General features: G+C 39.3%; 3 protein-coding genes and 1 pseudogene across 3 annotated transcripts; 3 read left to right on the forward strand and 1 right to left on the reverse strand.

Moving 5' to 3' along the window:
- Positions 1 to 256: 256 nt before the first annotated feature.
- On the reverse strand, positions 257 to 3,489 carry LOC135636921 (notchless protein homolog). The gene is made up of 5 exons (XM_065149104.1): positions 3,321 to 3,489; positions 2,301 to 2,497; positions 1,492 to 1,691; positions 813 to 904; positions 257 to 720 (listed from the first exon to the last, which is right to left on the reverse strand). Exons 2-4 carry the CDS (start codon positions 2,457 to 2,459, stop codon positions 841 to 843), a joined length of 423 nt encoding a protein of 140 aa, XP_065005176.1. The 5' UTR covers positions 2,460 to 2,497; positions 3,321 to 3,489; the 3' UTR covers positions 257 to 720; positions 813 to 840.
- Positions 3,490 to 4,118: 629 nt separating this feature from the next.
- Positions 4,119 to 8,972, forward strand: LOC135634579 (sec-independent protein translocase protein TATC, chloroplastic-like). The gene is made up of 4 exons (XM_065144962.1): positions 4,119 to 4,484; positions 7,378 to 7,679; positions 8,191 to 8,481; positions 8,628 to 8,972. Exons 1-4 carry the CDS (start codon positions 4,193 to 4,195, stop codon positions 8,835 to 8,837), a joined length of 1,095 nt encoding a protein of 364 aa, XP_065001034.1. The 5' UTR covers positions 4,119 to 4,192; the 3' UTR covers positions 8,838 to 8,972.
- A 613-nt stretch (positions 8,973 to 9,585) lies between these two features.
- LOC135635437 (ATP synthase subunit beta, mitochondrial-like) lies at positions 9,586 to 13,894 on the forward strand (annotated as a pseudogene).
- A 3,316-nt stretch (positions 13,895 to 17,210) lies between these two features.
- LOC135636325 (eukaryotic translation initiation factor 5-like) lies at positions 17,211 to 18,803 on the forward strand. Its single transcript, XM_065148010.1, has one exon. The coding sequence runs from the start codon at positions 17,212 to 17,214 to the stop codon at positions 18,574 to 18,576; it is 1,365 nt and encodes a 454-aa protein (XP_065004082.1). The 5' UTR covers position 17,211; the 3' UTR covers positions 18,577 to 18,803.
- The last annotated feature ends 479 nt before the right edge of the window (positions 18,804 to 19,282 follow it).

Raw genomic sequence — 19,282 nt, forward strand, 5'->3', positions numbered from 1 at the left:
ACCTCTATTACGCGAGACTAAGATAAACAACTGTTCCAGAAATTGTTGGCCTCCGAGGATCGTCCAGAGAAGCCACGAATCGAATCGATCCATGCTTGTAGGGTTCCTCGCATGCCCAAATCAATTTAGACTAAGAAATGAAAAGAGGAGAAATATTCTTTAAATCAACTCTAACTGAGAAAAGAGGAGAAATATTTTTCTATATGCATGCATATAATATAAGTACATATGGAATCTAATGACTATACTCAATTAAGAAGCATTTTTGGATATTGCATGCATCAGTGATCATTGAACTTTGAAGTGTGTTTTCTTGCACTTATACCTTCTTGCACAGATACCGAGCTCTTGTAGACACATAATTAAATATCTGCCATCTTCCATGAACAGCAATTGCTGACAAAGAGCTCATTGTACAGCCAGCAGATTTGTAGTAACAATGGTATGATTAATTAACAGATAAACATATTAACTGGGCATGCAATCTGTCATACCACCACATAAAATAAGGGCTAGCTGTACAAGCAAATTGAGATAACAATCAAGTCGAAGAAAGCAGTAATTATTTATGGTGTAGGAAGTGCAAGTATAATCCAAATTGTATCATACCAGAACCTCCATTGATTTTGCTATTGCCTAGTTCATCCATAACTTTAGTAGCCTATCCTTGCCACCAGATGCTCCTTTTTCACCATCTGGACTCCAATCCACACAGAAAACCTAGGAAAAAGAAGAAGAAAGGACTTTATGTGACATTAAATAGTGAAGTTTGATGTGCATAAACTCATCAAGATTCTTGGAAAGAGTAGTACCTCATCTACATGACCTGGAAGATCTTGTTTAAGCTAATGCAATTACTCCGGCAAGAGTCTCGTCCACTACGTTCACCCATTTACTCCATAAGCTAATGCATCCATCATACTTTAAGGTTAATTTTGTAGTATCTGCTGTATCAAATGCTACATCGCGAGTTATTTTGTCATGCAATGCTAGTTGTCAAAGTTGAATTCTTTATTACCAATGCAGGATCTGATGTGGAGGGTTCATATGTAAACATAGTATCTATTTACATATGCTCAAACGACCCATCCTCATTATAAAAATATACATAACTCTATTCCGATGTATGGAATGAACTTATAATATGATGATCGAGTCGATTTCATGATTATAAGTTCATAATCCCAACCCATTCCCATTTTGGGTTGAGCAGAACATATCTACTAATTCTTTTATTCTATTTAGGGTTCATATGTATATATACATGTATATATATATATATATATGTATATATATGTGTATATATATATATATATTATTTCTTTAAAAAAGTAATAAAACATTGACAAAATAAAGGAGAAGCTACCAGATTACAAGTTATCAACTTGTATGAAATATCTGTAAATTTGTTATTTGTATTGGGTACATAGAAATTAAAGAAAAAACAAGCACTGAACTTTCAATAGAACATTATACAAATGAAATGCATACCTTGTGTATATCATGGCATCACCACCCCACTTTACACAGGTAACAGCCAGAGTGTGACCAGAGAGACAAACAACACACTTGCTCAAAGAAATATCCCAAATACGTGCATCCCCATCCTTGCTGGAACTAACTAAACGGCAACAAGGAGCTTGCAAATGCAGAGGCTCCCAGGAAATACCAGTAATCGATTTCTTGTGGCCCTGCCATTTTATAATGTACCCAAAATATATATTGTCACAAGGCACATGATGATGAATGCACATCAGAATGTCAAGTTAACTGCCCAAAGTTGATATTATAAAACATTAACAAGTAAAAATAGGATTTTAACATAAACAGAATATTTTAAAGGATAGTAAGCTGAGACAAACAACAAAATGGAGAAAATTGGTTTTGAGCCAATACCAGTGGAATAGTTGGATATGACCTTCTAAGAGATCATACATGAGGCTTCTTGAGCATCGGTCAATGCATATGACTTTCCAAAAGACTGCAGTTGAGTTGTATACTAACCAAAATTCGTCTTATGGGTCTGTACCAATATACCGACTGGCCGATGGTACAATATGTACCATTCGGCACTGATGTATCATGTGTCAATACGGTGAGGCATACTGATATGTAAAATGCATAAGGCATATTTGCCTCCTAATAAATGAAAAAAGGAAACAAGTGAATTTCTTTACCAGAGGATCCATGACTAATCAAAAATTTCAAAGACAATTACAAAACAAAGAAAAAGAAAGTAAATCAAGACTATCAAATAATATAATCAAAAGCAAAAAAAGACAGGATATCTTTGAGATTACATTCTTCAGCAGTTTGTTGACTATTTCCTGGAGCTGTGGTGGTCCAGCATTCTGTGGGAGATAGAGAGGAGCACCAAGAGGCTCCCCTTCAGGGTCAGTCAAAAGGCACATCGCGCTATTACTACTGCTTATTTCTCTCACTTCTTCTGAAACCTCCATCTCTTCCTGGCAAACTCCCAGTATAACAGAACCCTAACCTGAAAGAAGAAAGAAGACAATATATCCTAAATTACAATACAATGAAGTCCAACAAGTTTCCCTCTTGTCCAAGATGAACAAATGAAAAATAAGCAGACTTTTTCTTGTAAGTGTTCGTCTGATAAATTTATGATGGGGTTACATTATCCAATTAATAGAAAAACAACATTACAAGTGGATACAAACAATACCAAATCAAAATAAACATAAAGTCGATATCAAACAAATCATTACAAAGAAAATTAAGAAATCACTCAAGGATACTGGACATCCAAAAGCTAAGACATAACTCTATTCACTTTGTTTTGGTAGTCATGGCACAAGAGCTATATTTATAGGATTGAGATGTACGTACATCTAAACTAGAAACAATTAATAGACTAAGAAAGAAAAGAAAATAAAGGAGAAAACTAGAGGCAGTTAATAATTAAGGAATTAGAATTATTGTACTAAATTGAAAAGCAAAACCAATTAACATTTCTTATTGCCGATCGCCATCTCATCTTAAGCATGTATCAGGTGTCAGCACGGCTATATGACATGTGCCCTTTCCTTTTGGATATCGTAGCAGCAGACTGTAATCAAGGCAGAGGTTTCTCTCTCGCTTGTCCACTCTCATACAAACCTCATGCAAGGGTTCAAAATCTACAACATACCTCTAACGACGAAGGGCAATTAAAATCATAATCAGAGGAGAAGAAAAATACGACAAAATTCTTAAATGAGAATAAGAGAATAAACTAAAGACGATCATATTTCACAACTCGAATAATCTCTATAAAAGCAAGCAAAGAAACCAAAAGAAAGTGATGAAGCAAGAACCTTTATGATCGGAAGAGATTGAGAAGAGTGTTTGCCTAGTAGCAAAGCCCCTTTCCTCGTGTAGAAGGTAGAGGAGGTGGTGGTGGTGGTGGTGGCACCCGTCGACGGAGCGAGGGAGGTGATGGTGGAGGCATGGGTGGTGACGGAAGACATCCGAGGGGTTTAGGGGTTCGATGAGCACCTTCGGCCGGTGGATCCGCGCTGCAATTGCACCTCTTAACGGGTCGGTTTGGTGGAGCTCCGGTAGGAAAAAGATACCAGATGAGTGCAATTTCTGACCCGAATCCGAACTGTGAACTCAGTCTTGCGGTTTGGTTGATCAATCCGACCCGATCCGTCTTCCCCCTGATTAACAATAATAATGATATCGTTGCTCGCATTAACAATAATAATAATAATAATAAAATAATGAGAAGAAAAGAGTTGAAAGAGTTTGTTGGAATTAAGTTAGGATATTTATATAATTAAGAATATTAAAAAATAAAAAAAAAATATAAATAGGAAACATATTTACCAATAAAAATCTCTCATATATATCAACAGAAAAAAAAAGAGAGTAACAGAGGAATTAACTAGTCATGATATTTTTATCATCTTAAGAAGTCAATATTAAATAATAAAATTACAAAATGGAAAAAATGATGGCTCTTAATTGCATTGTGCAGTAAAAAAACAATGGAATCGCCTGGTTACTGAAGCGTGCAGCGCACGTGTTTCCTTCGTGAGTTGTCACGAAAAAAATATCGGACACAGAAAATAATAATAATACCCCAAAAATAAGAGGAGCACAGAGAAAGCCGTCATAAGAACCCCCTAATTTCCCAAAACGAAGCGAAAACGAAAACGAACTTCCGGAGAGAGAAGAGAGAGAGATGGGTAGCACGATTCTTTCGCTTGCATCCCATCCGCAACCCTCTTGCTGCTGTCGGCGACGCCGCCTCCGCCCACCAAACCACTGGGGCGATGTCGCGCGGATCAGCGTCGCGCCGTCCTTCTTCTGGAGCTCCATCACCTCTCCGAAGCCTTCCAGCAGGCATCGCCTCATCTGCACCGCCCTCCTCCAAGACGATGCCCCGCAAGGGGGGCAGCAACAGCAACAGCAGCAGCAGGATCCGCTCACGCAGCTCCCCGCTGGCGTCGGCGCCGCGGTCGAAGAAAGGCCCGGTACCCTCTCGAGCATTTTCTACTTTTTTGTTGCCTTTTTATTCTTGTTATGATATTTCGACAATTTCTTTCGTTTTCTTCATTCTATTGGTTCCAAGATGAGGTTTTTCTCTCGGAATTGCTTCCAAGTTTGCATCTTTTCGTGTTTTCGAAGAACAGTTGCTGCACTTCCAAGCAGCCATTCCATGAATGGTTCTATTCTGATAAGTAATGATCTCGTACATTATCGGTCCTCTTAAAAGTTTGGGGATTTGGAATGATCTAATAAGTTTCAGCCAGCGGACTTTTGTAAGTCGGTCGTTGGACTACAAAAGTAAAAAAAAAAAAAAATGTCATCTAGTAGCTAGTAGAATCCTAGGTTGGAAAAACCTAAAGCGAGTCAAGAAAATAATGCACCGAAGCACTTAACAACTGAAATGCCCAAAAAGGATGTGACGGATGAGTGCCCGAGGCATTTGTGGAGCTGAGCTGGTTGTACACCGAAATTTCTGTCTGCTAATAATTTGAACATATTTCTGCTAATGAGTAGAATTTTTTCCTTTTAGTTTATTCTCTCTTCAATTCCTAGTATCATGATAGAACAAAGAAGTTAACAAACGGTTTTTTGAGCGATCACATCCCATGTTCGTCCATTGTATCATTTCATGCGGTTGAGAACATTTTTTGTCGTTGGAGGGGATATCACAGGGTATGCCATCAGGTTTATTGAAGGATAGACTATATGCCTCCAAGCAGGATGAGATATCTCTAGTGTAAATAAGGATTTGATGGTTTGATCCTTTTTGGAATCAAGATATGCAGCATTGCATGATTCACAAGTCAAACAAAATGGAGCTAGCCGAGGTTACTTCATTTTGTTGGAATATTTTTTCTCTCTCTTGGAACATTTTGAATTAGGCTTTAATTGGAACTCCTTAAGAAATTAAATTAGAAGGTATAGCATGCCATCCCATGATGACTGAGATGTTCTTTTTGTAAGAAACATGGCTTCCTTTGTCATATCATAAAGTGCCATATGTCCATTGTTTGTTAACACATGTTTTTGGCTTACCTAGCCCTAAGTGTAGGTCCATGTTGTTGCATTGGCTTGAGCCAGCATGGATTGACATACTCAGTATGGTGCTCTTTGCCATTCACACTGTCTGGTATGTTAACCACGGTCAGATGGAGTCCTTTCAACGCATGGTTTTTCTACCATTACAGCTAGCAGGATTAGAGCTTCAATGATGAAAAAGAAAAGAGGGTTGTGCATTTAGAGAAGTCTAAGCTGAGCAGGTGTTGATTCATTTGATGGTGATATTGAAGGTGCACTCACTATGGGAAGCCTATTATTTTGAAAATGATATTGACAACTATCATCTTTTGCTGACTTCTGATTAGGTGACATAATACATAGCAACAACAGATCCAATCCAGTGGCCTTTGATTGATGAGGTTAATATGTACCAAACCAATTTTCCAGAGTGAACAAACAAACTCTTCTTTTTGACCAGCTTTTGTCCTTCCATCATGATCATATCTCAAGCCGATATGTGTAGCTATTCCTTGTGAGTTTGGTTAGTTAAATTTGAAATACAGAAATCACATAGTGAATAGTAGTGCCTCTTGGATTTAAATTGTTTTTCTCTGGCAAATGGTCGAAGACTTAAATGATTCAGAATGGACACCATTGTAAATTCTAACTGTTGAATACTGGCTTGCAATTGCAACCAAAACTGGATTTAATTTTGACCCAGTGGTCACATAATGTGCCTCAGAGTTGATTGTTCTACTTACATCAATCATTACCTTCTTCCAATCTATGTTACAATGCTTATTGGATTACCGAGCAGGTGTGCTGTTGTATATCTACATCTCTTTTAGGTGCTTTCCCTATTGTACAAATTGATTGCAACACTTGCCAAAGGTTGCATTTCTGGAGATCCTCCACTACTCAGCTGACGGAGGAATTGCTGAATATAGTATTAGTAAGCTTGACCTTTTGGCCAATCAAAGCCATTCTTCGCCATGATTATGACATGTTTGTCCCTTAATTGAGAACTTGAGATGATACAAACTCATCCATTTGGAATTGAAATAAGCTTGTTGTCGTTCTTGCATTCATAAATATTTATCACTGCAAACTTGAAAGAGAGGGCAAATTCTCAGTTAAGGAGATCTAGGTATGACTTCAGCTTTGAAGGATATCAGTTTGCATTGACTGGTCATGCTGTGGTTAGAAGTTATAGGATATGTGCTATGATTCACCATTCATTGCTATGTCAAATATGATCAATCTTACATATGATCAGAAATTGAGACAGGCCTGTAGATCTAGTACATTATAGAAGATATCATTAGATGTTTGGAGACATTAGGGCTGTATACCTTCTTCTCTGAATGTGATATACTTTTTGGCACTTCCCTGTGTGGCATTGGGAAAAAGGAACCAAGAAAAGATGCCCTTGTCTTGAGAATAAGGGCTGTAGTTCCATGACATTCTGTTGCAAGTGCACAACCTCCAATGCTGTGCTTCCAATCTTGAGATTCAAGCACAAGTTTGCAGCTGTCTCATATTTCTATTAGCCCTCAGAAAATTGTGTGGGAGTTCTTTTTCCCATCTGTATGAACTAACACCTAGATGTCAGTTTTCTGTTGTTTTCTTCAACATGACTTGGTCGATCTCAGCATTCTGCACCCACTGTTGTATGTTCAGGCTCAGGTGACTTAAATAACTCTTTTGCAAGCTTTTACAAATCTAGGACTTGAACTTTCTTTTACATCTCATGCATGACAGTGTCACTTCCCTCAGCTTATTAATTTCATACAGCTTCCTCTTAAGTATTTACCTGCGGCCAAAATCAGTTTTCTTGAAGTTTAAATTGGCCTAAAACAGTTACTGCTTTTGGTGCAGCTGAAAACATGAGTAAAGATCCATTGCAGAGTATGAAGCAGGATGGTGAGCAAAACTCTGTTTATAACTTTCTCTATCCCAGCAAAGAGCTTCTTCCAGATGATAAAGAAATGAGCATATTTGACCATTTAGAAGAGCTTCGCGAGAGAATTTTTGTCTCAGTTTTGGCTTTGGGAGCTGCTATGTTAGGCTGCTTTGTTTTTTCTAAGGATTTGATCATACTCCTTGAAGAGCCTGTTAGTTCACAAGGAGTTCGCTTTCTGCAGTTATCACCTGGAGAATTTTTCTTTACCACTCTAAAGGTAAAGTGTTTTCTCCATGGCTTCAGGTTCCGTAACTAATTTTTTGGATGCTTACAACTGAAATGATTGCTGTTTAGCTAGATGTGCCAGTCTTTTCAAAGTTGATGCTATAGATATTCTGTGCATTATGACCACATGAATTTTGCTTCTTGTTCCTTACAAAAGCTCATTGTCCTTTGACACATCTAGTAAGCATTCTTATGTTCAGAAGCCTATTCTTCTCAGCAATCACTATTAACATTTAGTGACCTTAGCTGAATATCATTGACTTATAAACATATCCATTTTACTCTTATTCTGTGTTCTTTTGATGGTGGGGAATGGTTTGTTGAGTCTTTGGGAAAAGAATAGTGCATCTGTAGCTTAACACTTCTATTCTGTGATTTGCCTTCTCACTTCTTAGATGTTCTGTACAACTTTCAGCTAGCTTTCTTTTTGTTTCTTGTTTGATATCAGTCAAGTTGATAGATGTGATTGTGCCAGCTTAAACAGTATGTTTTTTGTCACACAGGTATCTGGTTACTGTGGTCTTCTTCTGGGGAGTCCTGTCATTCTTTATGAGATCATAGCTTTTGTTCTTCCTGGTCTAACAAAGGATGAGAGGAAGTTCCTAGGACCCATTGTCTTGGGTTCCTCTGTCCTTTTCTATGCTGGCATTGCATTCTCCTATGCTGTTCTAACTCCTGCAGCCTTGAATTTCTTCGTGAACTATGCGGAAGGTGCCGTGGAGTCGTTGTGGTCCATCGATCAATACTTTGAGTTTGTTCTCGTTCTTATGTTCAGCACAGGACTGTCTTTTCAGGTAATGTTTCATGATCCTGTAAAGTTATGTTTTCCATGTTAGCTGCTGCAGACTATTAACTTAAAACACACTTTTAATTCCATCATTTTTTCTGCGTGTACTACTGCAAAAATGCATGGCATACTTGAACAATCTTGCTTTTGCAGGTTCCTGTTATCCAGCTTCTACTAGGGCAGGTTGGTCTGGTGTCCGGGGACCAAATGTTGTCGATCTGGAGATACGTCGTGGTTGGTGCCGTTATTGCCGCTGCCATTCTTACCCCATCGACCGATCCCCTGACGCAGATGCTACTGGCAGGGCCTCTGCTGGGTCTCTACTTGGGTGGTGCATGGATGGTCAAATTAATAGGTCGTTAATCCAATCATCTTGTGCATGTTTTATCTTCACCAGGGAAATTATGTGTATCAAAATATGAGGCACATCTCCTTTACATATGACATTACTGTTTACATTCAGTGTATATTTCTTGTAGGCCATTTAGATCTTTCCAATCGCAGTCTTTTAAGTGTTTGTTAACTGATCATATCCAAACTTGGACAATATAGCCTATCTTGTTATTGTAACAATTCAGGACTAGTATGCAGTATGATTTGGTATTACAAGGATTAATACACAATAAAAAGCTCATGTAATGATAATCCATTTTGTTCCATTTAATATGTAGTTTAATCGACTTTGGTGTCCTAATTATTGAGTTTAATCTGTATTTCGGAGTTGGCATCCTCTGGAATATATATATATATATATATATATATATATATATATATATATATATATATGAACCAATCACACACAGTGGGTCTAATTCTCTATCCCGACCGTCCATTTATTAGAAACAGTATCTCGATCGTCCACGTTACGAGTAAGTTCAAGTCGAAAGCATGGTTAATGGATGAGATGAGCGGCCAAGATGTGCGGAAGGACGATGGATGGGTGCCCATTTGCGATATTAGTTGGAGGGAATCCGAAACCCCGAACCGGCCGGACTCCAACGATTCCATAATTCCACTTCACTCGCCCATTTAACGTCCGCTTTCTTCACTCCTCTCTCTCTCTCTCTCCTCGGCGCTCTGCTTTTGAGCCGCGAACAAGGAATATAATTGACCGCCTTCTCTCTTCCTTGTGTCGTCTACGCCTGGCCGCAATGGCCTCCCACCGCCTCTCTCCTCGCTCCTACGCTCATCCACCCGCCGGGGCCCCGCCCTCAGATCCGCCGCTGCAACCTGCCCCATCTATAGGGCCGCTCCGAGACCCTCCCCCGTTGCATTCCTCCTCTCCCGCGCTGTCGAATATGCCACCGCATCCGTGGCAGCTTCTCAGCCCACGCCGCCCCCGGCCAAGGCCCCCGCCGGGCCAAGCGGCAAGATCACGGACGAGTTCACTGGCGCCGGCGCGATTGGGAAGGTCTGCCAGGTGATCGGCGCCGTCGTCGACGTCAGATTCGATGCGGGGCTGCCGCCGATCCTGACGGCGCTGGAGGTGCTCGACAACCAGATCCGGCTGGTCCTCGAGGTCGCGCAGCACCTGGGGGAGAACATGGTGAGGACCATCGCCGTGGACGGTACTGAGGGTCTTGTACGCGGCCAGAGGTTTCTCAACACCGGATCTCCTATCACTGTATGCATCATCCCTTATTCTTTGATTGAAATGACTGCATAATCAAAACAACAACATCTTTCAGTGTATCTTCGATGTCTTCTTGCGACGAAGCAACCAATTGGACGATAATGCTTGAAAAAGTAATGCTTTCGTCGTTAGATAAAGTTAAATATGTATCTCGTGGCTAGTCAGTGGAACCCTATACTGTTAGTTTTTGTGCAGCTTGGGAATGGTCTGATTTTTCTTAATCTGGGTCAGGCTTAGGGCAGGTACAGGGTATGATTTTTGAGTGGTAAGATGGATGCAGATTGAGTAAAACCCACCTGCCGTGGCGCTTGGCTTCTCTACTTGCAAGGATGGCAGCTGTGTCCTATAAGAAAAAAATTCTTTCCTTTGTACTTGGTTTGCATTTATGTAAGCAAGTAGATGCTTCTAGGTTGGTTTGCATGGCAGGTTAATCATGTCTGGCTGTTTATTGCTGGACTTGCTCAAAATTTTCTGTTAATTTTTTCCAAGAGGTTTTGTAATGACAATTTGCTTGTAGAATTGGCATCAATAAGAAAATTGATTGTTGTTTGACAAATATATAATCTTGATGACTCTGATTCATATGATTCTTGACTTTTTACACTTATGGTGGTTGGTTAAATTGTTAGGTTCCTGTCGGTAGGACTACTCTTGATCGTGAATGTTATTGGGGAACCAATTGATGAGAAGGGTGAAATAGGTAAGAGTGTCAATTTGTTCTAGTTTGATAATATTTTTAATGAATAATGTCTTCAAATTCTGTCTTCATTTGTCTGATGTATAATCCTCTCTTTTATGAACAGAGACTAGTCACTTCCTTCCCATCCATCGTGAGACATCTGCTTTTGTTGAACAAGCAACAGAACAACAAACTCTTGTTACTGGAATTAAGGTAATTTTTTAATGCTCTTCCCCCATATCCAGTCGTAGTATTAAATTTTTTTCCAGAAACAGAAGTCTTTATTTCTCTGAAATTGCCAGGTTGTAGATCTCCTGGCACCTTATCAAAGGGGTGGAAAGATCGGGCTCTTTGGTGGAGCTGGTGTGGGAAAGACTGTACTTATCATGGAACTGATCAACAATGTTGCAAAGGCTCATGGTTAGTCCTGTTGAGATATATTCATTTAAGTTTCCAACTTGTTTTTAATTGTTATATTTGTTAATTTTTTGGATTTTAGGTGGTTTTTCTGTCTTTTCTGGTGTTGGCGAGCGTACTCGTGAGGGTAATGACCTGTACAGGGAGATGATCGAGAGTGGTGTCATTAAGCTTGGAGACAAACAGGTCCATGCTTGAGAAATCTCATTATCTTTGATGCCTCTATTCTTTTGCACTCCTTTGTTGCCTTCCTGAAGCTGTGTTTGTGATCTAATTGTTTTGTACCTCAGAGTGAGAGTAAATGCGCTCTTGTTTATGGCCAAATGAATGAGCCCCCTGGTGCTCGTGCGCGTGTTGGTTTGACTGGGCTGACAGTTGCTGAGCACTTCCGAGATGCTGAAGGACAAGATGTGCTTCTCTTTATTGACAACATCTTTCGGTTTACGCAAGTAAGTTATGAATTCAGGTGTGTTTTTCCTCATGATGAAATTGTTTGTTAGCAGAATATTTTCTCATATATCTTCAACTACCTAGGCAAACTCTGAAGTGTCTGCCTTACTTGGTCGTATTCCATCTGCTGTTGGTTATCAACCAACTCTTGCTACTGATCTTGGAGGACTGCAAGAGCGTATCACGACAACAAAGAAAGGTTCCATCACCTCAGTGCAAGCTATTTATGTGCCTGCCGATAATTTGACAGATCCTGCTCCAGCAACTACTTCTGTGTTGTCGCGACAGGTTGATAACATAGTTGTCTATAATAATACCTTCTTTTGGAGTTCTTAATATTATTTAATGATTTGATGTGATTCTTCTAACATTTATGTTTGACTCATTAGATTTTCGAGCTTGGTATTTATCCTGCTGTTGATCCTCTTGACTCCACATCAAGAATGCTTTCTCCACATGTGTTAGGGGAAGAACACTACAACACTGCTCATGGTGTTCAAAAAGTTCTTCAGAATTATAAAAATCTCCAAGATATTATTGCAATTCTTGGAATGGATGAGCTTAGTGAAGATGATAAGTCGACTGTTGCTCGTGCTCGAAAGATCCAGCGGTTCCTGAGCCAGCCTTTTCATGTTGCTGAAGTGTTCACTAGTGCACCTGGAAAATATGTCGAATTGAAGGAGAGCGTGAACAGTTTCCAGGTTAGGAATCTACCTTTACACAGTGTTACTGATTCATGATGTGATCTTTATTTCTCACAAGTGTCCACATGACACAATCTTTATTTACAAGCCTAAAGCGGCCACTAAAACCAACTAAAATGGGACTATTAAGTCTTCGGTCGTCTTTCTACATGCTGTGCAAAGCATGAACATACCAAAAGACACGGACATACATAAGCATTACATCAAACATCCTGTTTAGAAGTTTGTCCGTGACACTATGGTGCTTGGACTCAACTGCCATCTACATGACACGATATAGATCAAAACTGCCAGGCATGGTTAGAATTATCCAGCTACAAGTTTCTGTTTGGATGTTGGCGTTGGTTAATTCCAACTTCTCACTAACCAAGGATTTGTGAATAGTTCATGTGAAGAATAATATGACAAGTGTAGCAACTTATTTGTTGCATATATATATATATATATATATATATATATATATATATTTGTGTCATGTTTTGTTTCTTGAAATCTTTGCTTTCCATCGAACATTTTTTTTTCCCAGTGATCAGTGTTGCTAATGATCTATTTATGCCACTTGAAAAAGTTACATGTGGATTACATTTAGAATGTATATGTATTTTTTTTTTGTTGTTTTCTCAATAACATTTTTAGGATGATAACCAAGAGCTATAATTCCATGCACCCCAAATATACAGGACAGTACAACTTGCCATGATATCTAAAAATGTTAGGATGGAGAATAAATATGACCAACTAGGATTTTTGGATGGAGAATAAATATAATCAACTAGTCAAATAAATATATCTGTTTAGTCAATCAGCAGGATTCACAGAATGGTCAGTACAACAGAATTGGTAGAATTAGCTATTCCATTTATGTTGTTGTTACTTGTCCGGTTAGCGACAAAAGAATAATTTTTACTATTTTTTTCTCTCGATCCAAACAAGAACATCAAGAGCAGCTACCTCGCCGATCAAGAGTTTCGGGGGAGATCTTTAGCCCATTACTTGCAAATCTCTCTAAGTTTCTAGTTGGGATGGTCTAGTTTGTTTAAGTTCTATGTATTAAATTCCTTTGTGCCATGGTACGAGTTTCTGTCACAGATGATTATTCTGTATAATGATTTTGCAGGGTGTTCTGGATGGGAAATACGATGATTTACCCGAACAGTCATTTTACATGGTTGGAGGTATCGAAGAAGTCATCGCCAAGGCCGAGAAGATTGCAAAGGAGTCAGCGTCATGATAGAAATTTCTCTCCTCATTCAGAAACTGGAGCGATATAGCCTATGGGACCACCTGCGATCAAGAAAAATTGCATTTCCGTAGACAGCTTTTTCTTTGTTTTAATGCTGGCCGGATTTTTTATCTTCTTCCGAGAGAGCCAAAAATGAACTCTCAGATCTTCTTGGCACGATGATAAGTATATGCAGCGACTCTTTTCTTTCTTGCATGAGACATTTGCACTCCAAACTATATCCAAATGTGTATTTTGTACCAGTCACTGAACCATGTAGTTTGTTTCTCTAGTGGTTCTTACCTTCTGGTTTAATATGTTTCTTTTACCAGTTGCATAATTTTCTTGATTAATGAATTACATGGAGTGAATTAATATTTCTTTAGAACTCCTTTTCTTGCGATTCACTGCATCTTAATAATTAGGACATCTCATAGGTCAATTTTATCTCTCTAGTTTGCACATTTTGATGTTTTGAGTTGTTCGAGTTGGCTTTAGCCTGAATTTTATTTAGTTGCAGTCCATAGATTCGACGAAAGGAATTTTAATTTCTTTTACGGAAATCACCTTAGAATTATTATAAACTCCAAAAAAAGTCTTTCCGATAATTTGACATTTCGTTGACCGTGGACTTCGGCCGCAAACGTTGGGTGGCCATGTCACCCATCAAACCTCTGTGGGGTGATTCATCCTTTCTGAACGGTGGATGGTGAGAAGCCAGATCACCCCCTAAACTTTTCTAGGGGGATTCATCCTTTCTCAATGGTGGAATGAATCATGTATTTTATGGATCTATAAATGTTGGCCACGTCAACCATGTCGACTTGATCGTTTTGACCGTTCTACGTAGCAACGTAACCCAAATGAGGCATAACCCAAGAGGCCCATCACTGATTCGCGGCCTTCACTAGGCCCATTAAGCTCATCACGATGGTTCATCCGAATGCGTCTCAACCCTGATGCAAGCGATCGCCGCAACCGCCTACAGAAACCTACGCCGAGGGTAAACCGCGTTAATAGCAAACCAACAGGGCGGATGGCATACGCTGACGTGCCCTAATCCTTCAGGGAAAGGGCTTCGGTACCCCCCCCTCCTATAAATCTGCCCAATCCTCGCCTCTCTTACCGTCCATTCCTCCGAGCTCAGATCGTCGATCTGGCCGTCGATCGCATCCGAGGTGAGATGAGTCCCTTCTCTGCTCCGTCTATCGCCCTGTTTCGCTTCTTTCCTTCTTGTCGGTTTCGACGTTCGATCTTGAGTTGGAAATATCTGATTCAGCTGGATCCGATTGTCCTCTGTGTTCTTCTTGTTGCCTATTTATTTGTTGTTTTTTTGTTATGGGTGAGATTGGATGATCTAATGATTGATCGACCGTGTCGATTATTGTGATAGTCTGTTTTTCGAGTTTCTTGAATCTTGATGTGTTTGGATTGTTTTGATTTTGCGTTGTTTACATGGAAAGAGATATAACTGAGATTTCGATTCATGGCTGGATTAGAGCTGGGTTCTTTCTTTTATGGTTGTTATGGTTATTTGATGTTGATATATATGGGAGATGGAAACTGATGTATGGTAGGATCGGCATATTGCCATTGTTTAATATTTAATGCGTATATGATTCAGTATAGTGAAGTTTATGTTTCTAGATTATAAATCTCTTAGGCCTGGCTAATCTTTGGTTATGTTTGAATGTGTATAATATGATGTGTCCTGTCAATATCTGTGGTAACAGGTGCTTTGAACGAGGGCGGGATTTGACAAATTTATTCCTTTGATAGCTGCTAAATTCATTGGTCTAATTTCAGTAGCTCAACTTGATGCGTTGGATATATTTTGGTTTGTGATTCCACATGATTATGTTTTGGTCTGCGATTGCTTCATTGTCATAGAATTTCCAATGTTTGTCCCTTTTTTTCTGTAACTGTACTAATCAAGCTCTAGAAAGTGGTAATAAAACTCAAATGGGCACACTTCTTGTCTATATCTATAGTTGGTGATAAGCAAAAAGTTATTTCGTTCAGACAACAAAGTTCTTTAGGTTGTTTGTATTATGAAAGATGTTTTATCACAATGAATCTGATGTAAACTGCTTTATCATTCATGGAGGATGGCTAATGATTTCCATGAGCTAATGCTGGAGAGATGTAGTAAGTAGACATCAATTATCAACAAGCGCTTGGATTTTGTAACCTCATCTGCTCTAGAAGATTAAAGATGAAGGTTAATGGTGGAGTCGCAAAAGCAGTTAACTGGAGTCGTAGGTCTCTAAAATAGTGGTAAACATCATGAGCCGTATTTCTCAGGTAACTGATTGGCATGATCTGTTTTGAGCTACCTCAAATTCAAACTGTGGAAGGACTTCTCATTCTAGACCTACCATTCACCTATCTCCTGTACTGCATTGGCCTATAGCCGAGCACCATAGTGTTAAACTGGAGTTTTCTATATTAACTGACAGCAAATTCTATTCCAGGAAGTTTTGATTATGGTTGTGGCATATATGCACTGGATATTATTTTACCTAGTTTGAAAGTTTGTCGCTGAATATCTTCTAAGTTCAGTGTACATGATTTTGGAAGTTCATTACAGACGGTGGATATTTTTCATTGGATATATGATTTCAGACTTTCCATTGTTTAAACAAAGCAGATGGGGGTAAGTAGGATATGGCAATTTACATGGGTACACTGGATATTTTTCATTAGTTATATGATTACAGACTTGTCCTTTCCCTCTTCTTGTGTTGCAGGCATTCATTTTGTTCTATTTGCATCTGAATTTAATTACCAATGTGGCTGACCTTGCTTTCTTTGTTAGGTTTTCATGTTTTCCATTTGCTTTGTGGATGAATTTTTTCAACAAAAGATGTTATATCATTTCAAATGCCAATGGCTTCTCCAGTAATCAGGCAATCGACAGAATTACACATCTGCGGTCAAATTTGTTAGATGTTGGGCCATGATGTATTTAATGGGATCACAAAGTTCTAGAAGGAATTGTGCAGCTAATAACCCAATTATACTGTTAATGAGATTTTACCTACTTTGGCACTTTGTGAATACAATCAAGGTGTTTTCAGCTAGGCATGACACACTCACTCAAAATAACTAGAACCAAATGAACATTGTAGTATTCTTGGTCTCATATTTTGGATTCTGTTCGACTCTGTTTTGCTTATAAATCGGTGCACTGCATATGACACATTTACATTTTGTTTGTTAGATCTGTTAAGTGTTTCCTTTTTTTCTCACTGAATGATAGTTGGTCAACAATGATTTAGGAAGTCAAAAGCCATAACTAATACCATTGCACATTGCCAAAGTCGAGGGGGTGAACATTGAAGCTTCTTTTATGTCTGAGCAAGTCTCTCTCTTTTTGGTATTAATCGGATTGCTTGGAGAATATTCTCCGACCGCTAGAAGGGAAAGGCTCTTTTGGGGGAGTTTTAGCTGCATGCATTACAGGTCACATCAGCATTCCGCACCACTTTTGGGTTGCTACTGCACGCAACCTCTTCTGATCACGGGGGACTTTGCTGGTGTTTGTAAAGGAAAGGACAGCATTGCCACTATCAGTTCTTGCTACCTTTGACAGACCTTATTTGTCTTACCAAAGAATCAGCTTAGTGAATATGGCTTTGCAGAATATCGGTGCTTCAAACAGCGATGATGCCTTTTATAGGTACAAGATGCCTAAGATGATAACAAAAATTGAAGGTCGTGGCAATGGCATCAAGACTAACATTGTGAACATGGTTGATATTGCTAAAGCACTGGCTAGGCCTGCTTCTTATACAACAAAATATTTTGGATGTGAGTTGGGGGCACAGTCTAAATTTGATGATAAGACAGGGGTTTCTTTGGTTAATGGGGCCCATGATACTGCTAAGCTTGCTGGTCTGCTTGAGAATTTTATTAAGAAGTATGTGCAATGCTATGGTTGTGGCAACCCTGAGACAGAGATTATTATCACCAAGACCCAGATGTTAACCCTAAAATGTGCAGCCTGTGGATTTGTGTCTGATGTTGATATGAGGGACAAGCTGACCACCTTTATTCTGAAGAACCCACCTGAGCAGAAGAAGGGAGCAAAGGAGAAGAAGGGAATGAGGAGGGCTGAAAAGGAGAGGATGAAAGAAGGCGACACTGCTGATGAGGAACAGAAGAAGCTGAAGAAGGAAGCAAAGAAGAAAGGAGTCACCTCTACCAAGGAAGTAACCTCTTCAAAGGCTACCGCTGCTAAGAAGAAAGCTGGAGGTGGCTCTGATGAGGATTGTTCAGCTTCCCCTCTTGGCAGTCGAAATGTTGCTGCCAATGCTGCTGCTGATGATGACGATGTCCAGTGGCAGACAGATACCTCATTGGAGGCAGCTCAACAGCGTATCCAGGAACAGCTGAGTTCTGTGACAGCTGAGATGGTAATGCTCTCAACCAGTGAGTCCATCCCAGAGAAGAAAACAGAAAAAGTAAACAAGGGAGTTACCAATGGCAGTGTGAAACACGAGGAGAAAAATGGTGCAGGCCAAAATGCTGTCCTATCCAACAGTTATGACACATTGCTAGGGAAGATCAGAAACAATTTGAACAAGGGATCTACCCCCAGCCAGCTGCAGACTTTTCTGGGTTCTCTGACTGCATCTCGTCCGGAGGTTATGGCTGCTCTCTTTGAAGCTCTCTTTGAGGGAGTGGGGAAAGGGTTTTCCAAGGAGGTTGGGAAGAAAAAGAAGTACATTGCTGCTGCTGTCCATGGTGAAGACTCCCAGGTGCTTCTGCTCCATGCTATCGAAGCCTATTGTGGCAAGTGTAGCCCAGAAGCTGTGAAAGAAGTTGCCCTTGTTGTGAAAGTACTTTACGATGATGACATCCTGGAAGAAGAGACCATAATTAAGTGGTATGAAGAAGGTACTGCAGGTGGCAAGAACTCTCAGGTATTCAAAAATGTGAAGCCCTTTGTGGAGTGGCTTCAGAGTGCAGAGTCTGAATCCGATGAAGAGTGACAACATGCATTTTTCATTTGCGTTTGCTGTGGCTGTCATCATAGCAAGTCATATAAGTCTGAATGTTTCAGAGTCGTATGTGAAGGGCTCATCTACCAAGCCCTCGTCGGTTTGAGTTGGTCTGTGTGATGGTCATATCGTCGCTGTGCAATAAGCTTGATTGGTGTCCAAGCAGCGGAAAACAACTTAGTTGTAATAAGTTTGGTTCAGTCATTTGGATTCTTTTATCGTTGAATGTGCTCATGCTGGTTTTTCACTTTTTTAATTCTTCAATTACAACTCTATTTTATGCAAAATTTGACCTTATTTGTTGAAATAAGTTTGGTTCAGTCCTTTGGATTCATTCTTTTATCCTTGAATGTGCTCATGCTTTTTAGTTCTTATTTTATCCCATTTTCCTTCCTTACTCTTTATATATATATAAACAAAAATTATGTAAAATTTATCCTTATTAGTTGGAATTACCTTTTTTAGAATTGAATTTTAGTATTTTTTTTTATTTATCTTATCCTATTTTCATTACTAACTGTTTTTTTTAAAAAAAAATTATTTTATGCAAAATTTGTCCTTATTAGTTGGAATTACTTTATTAGAAGTGTGAGAAGTTTGAAACTATGTTAGGAAAGATGCAGGTGGGTTGATAAGGTTGCTGCCTTCTCGTGTGGCTTTTGCTATATGCTGTTGTTGTAGTAGATTCCAAGGTGTT

Source organism: Musa acuminata, chromosome BXJ3-4 (genome assembly GCF_036884655.1).
Source record: "Musa acuminata AAA Group cultivar baxijiao chromosome BXJ3-4, Cavendish_Baxijiao_AAA, whole genome shotgun sequence".
NCBI lineage: Eukaryota > Viridiplantae > Streptophyta > Magnoliopsida > Zingiberales > Musaceae > Musa > Musa acuminata.

What these genes read in the sequence shown, in the direction of transcription:
- LOC135634579 (XM_065144962.1), top strand. Translation starts at nt 4,193, where the DNA reads ATGGGTAGCACGATTCTTTCGCTTGCATCCCATCCGCAACCCTCTTGC. An exon ending in TTTTCTTTACCACTCTAAAG is followed by an intron (nt 7,680 to 8,190) that starts GTAAAGTGTTTT and finishes TTTGTCACACAG; the next exon opens with GTATCTGGTTACTGTGGTCT. An exon ending in GCACAGGACTGTCTTTTCAG is followed by an intron (nt 8,482 to 8,627) that starts GTAATGTTTCAT and finishes TTGCTTTTGCAG; the next exon opens with GTTCCTGTTATCCAGCTTCT.
- LOC135636921 (XM_065149104.1), bottom strand. Translation starts at nt 2,459, where the DNA reads ATGGAGGTTTCAGAAGAAGTGAGAGAAATAAGCAGTAGTAATAGCGCG. An exon ending in TCAACAAACTGCTGAAGAAT is followed by an intron (nt 1,692 to 2,300) that starts GTAATCTCAAAG and finishes ATAAAATGGCAG; the next exon opens with GGCCACAAGAAATCGATTAC. An exon ending in GATGCCATGATATACACAAG is followed by an intron (nt 905 to 1,491) that starts GTATGCATTTCA and finishes TGGATGCATTAG; the next exon opens with CTTATGGAGTAAATGGGTGA.
- LOC135636325 (XM_065148010.1), top strand. Translation starts at nt 17,212, where the DNA reads ATGGCTTTGCAGAATATCGGTGCTTCAAACAGCGATGATGCCTTTTAT.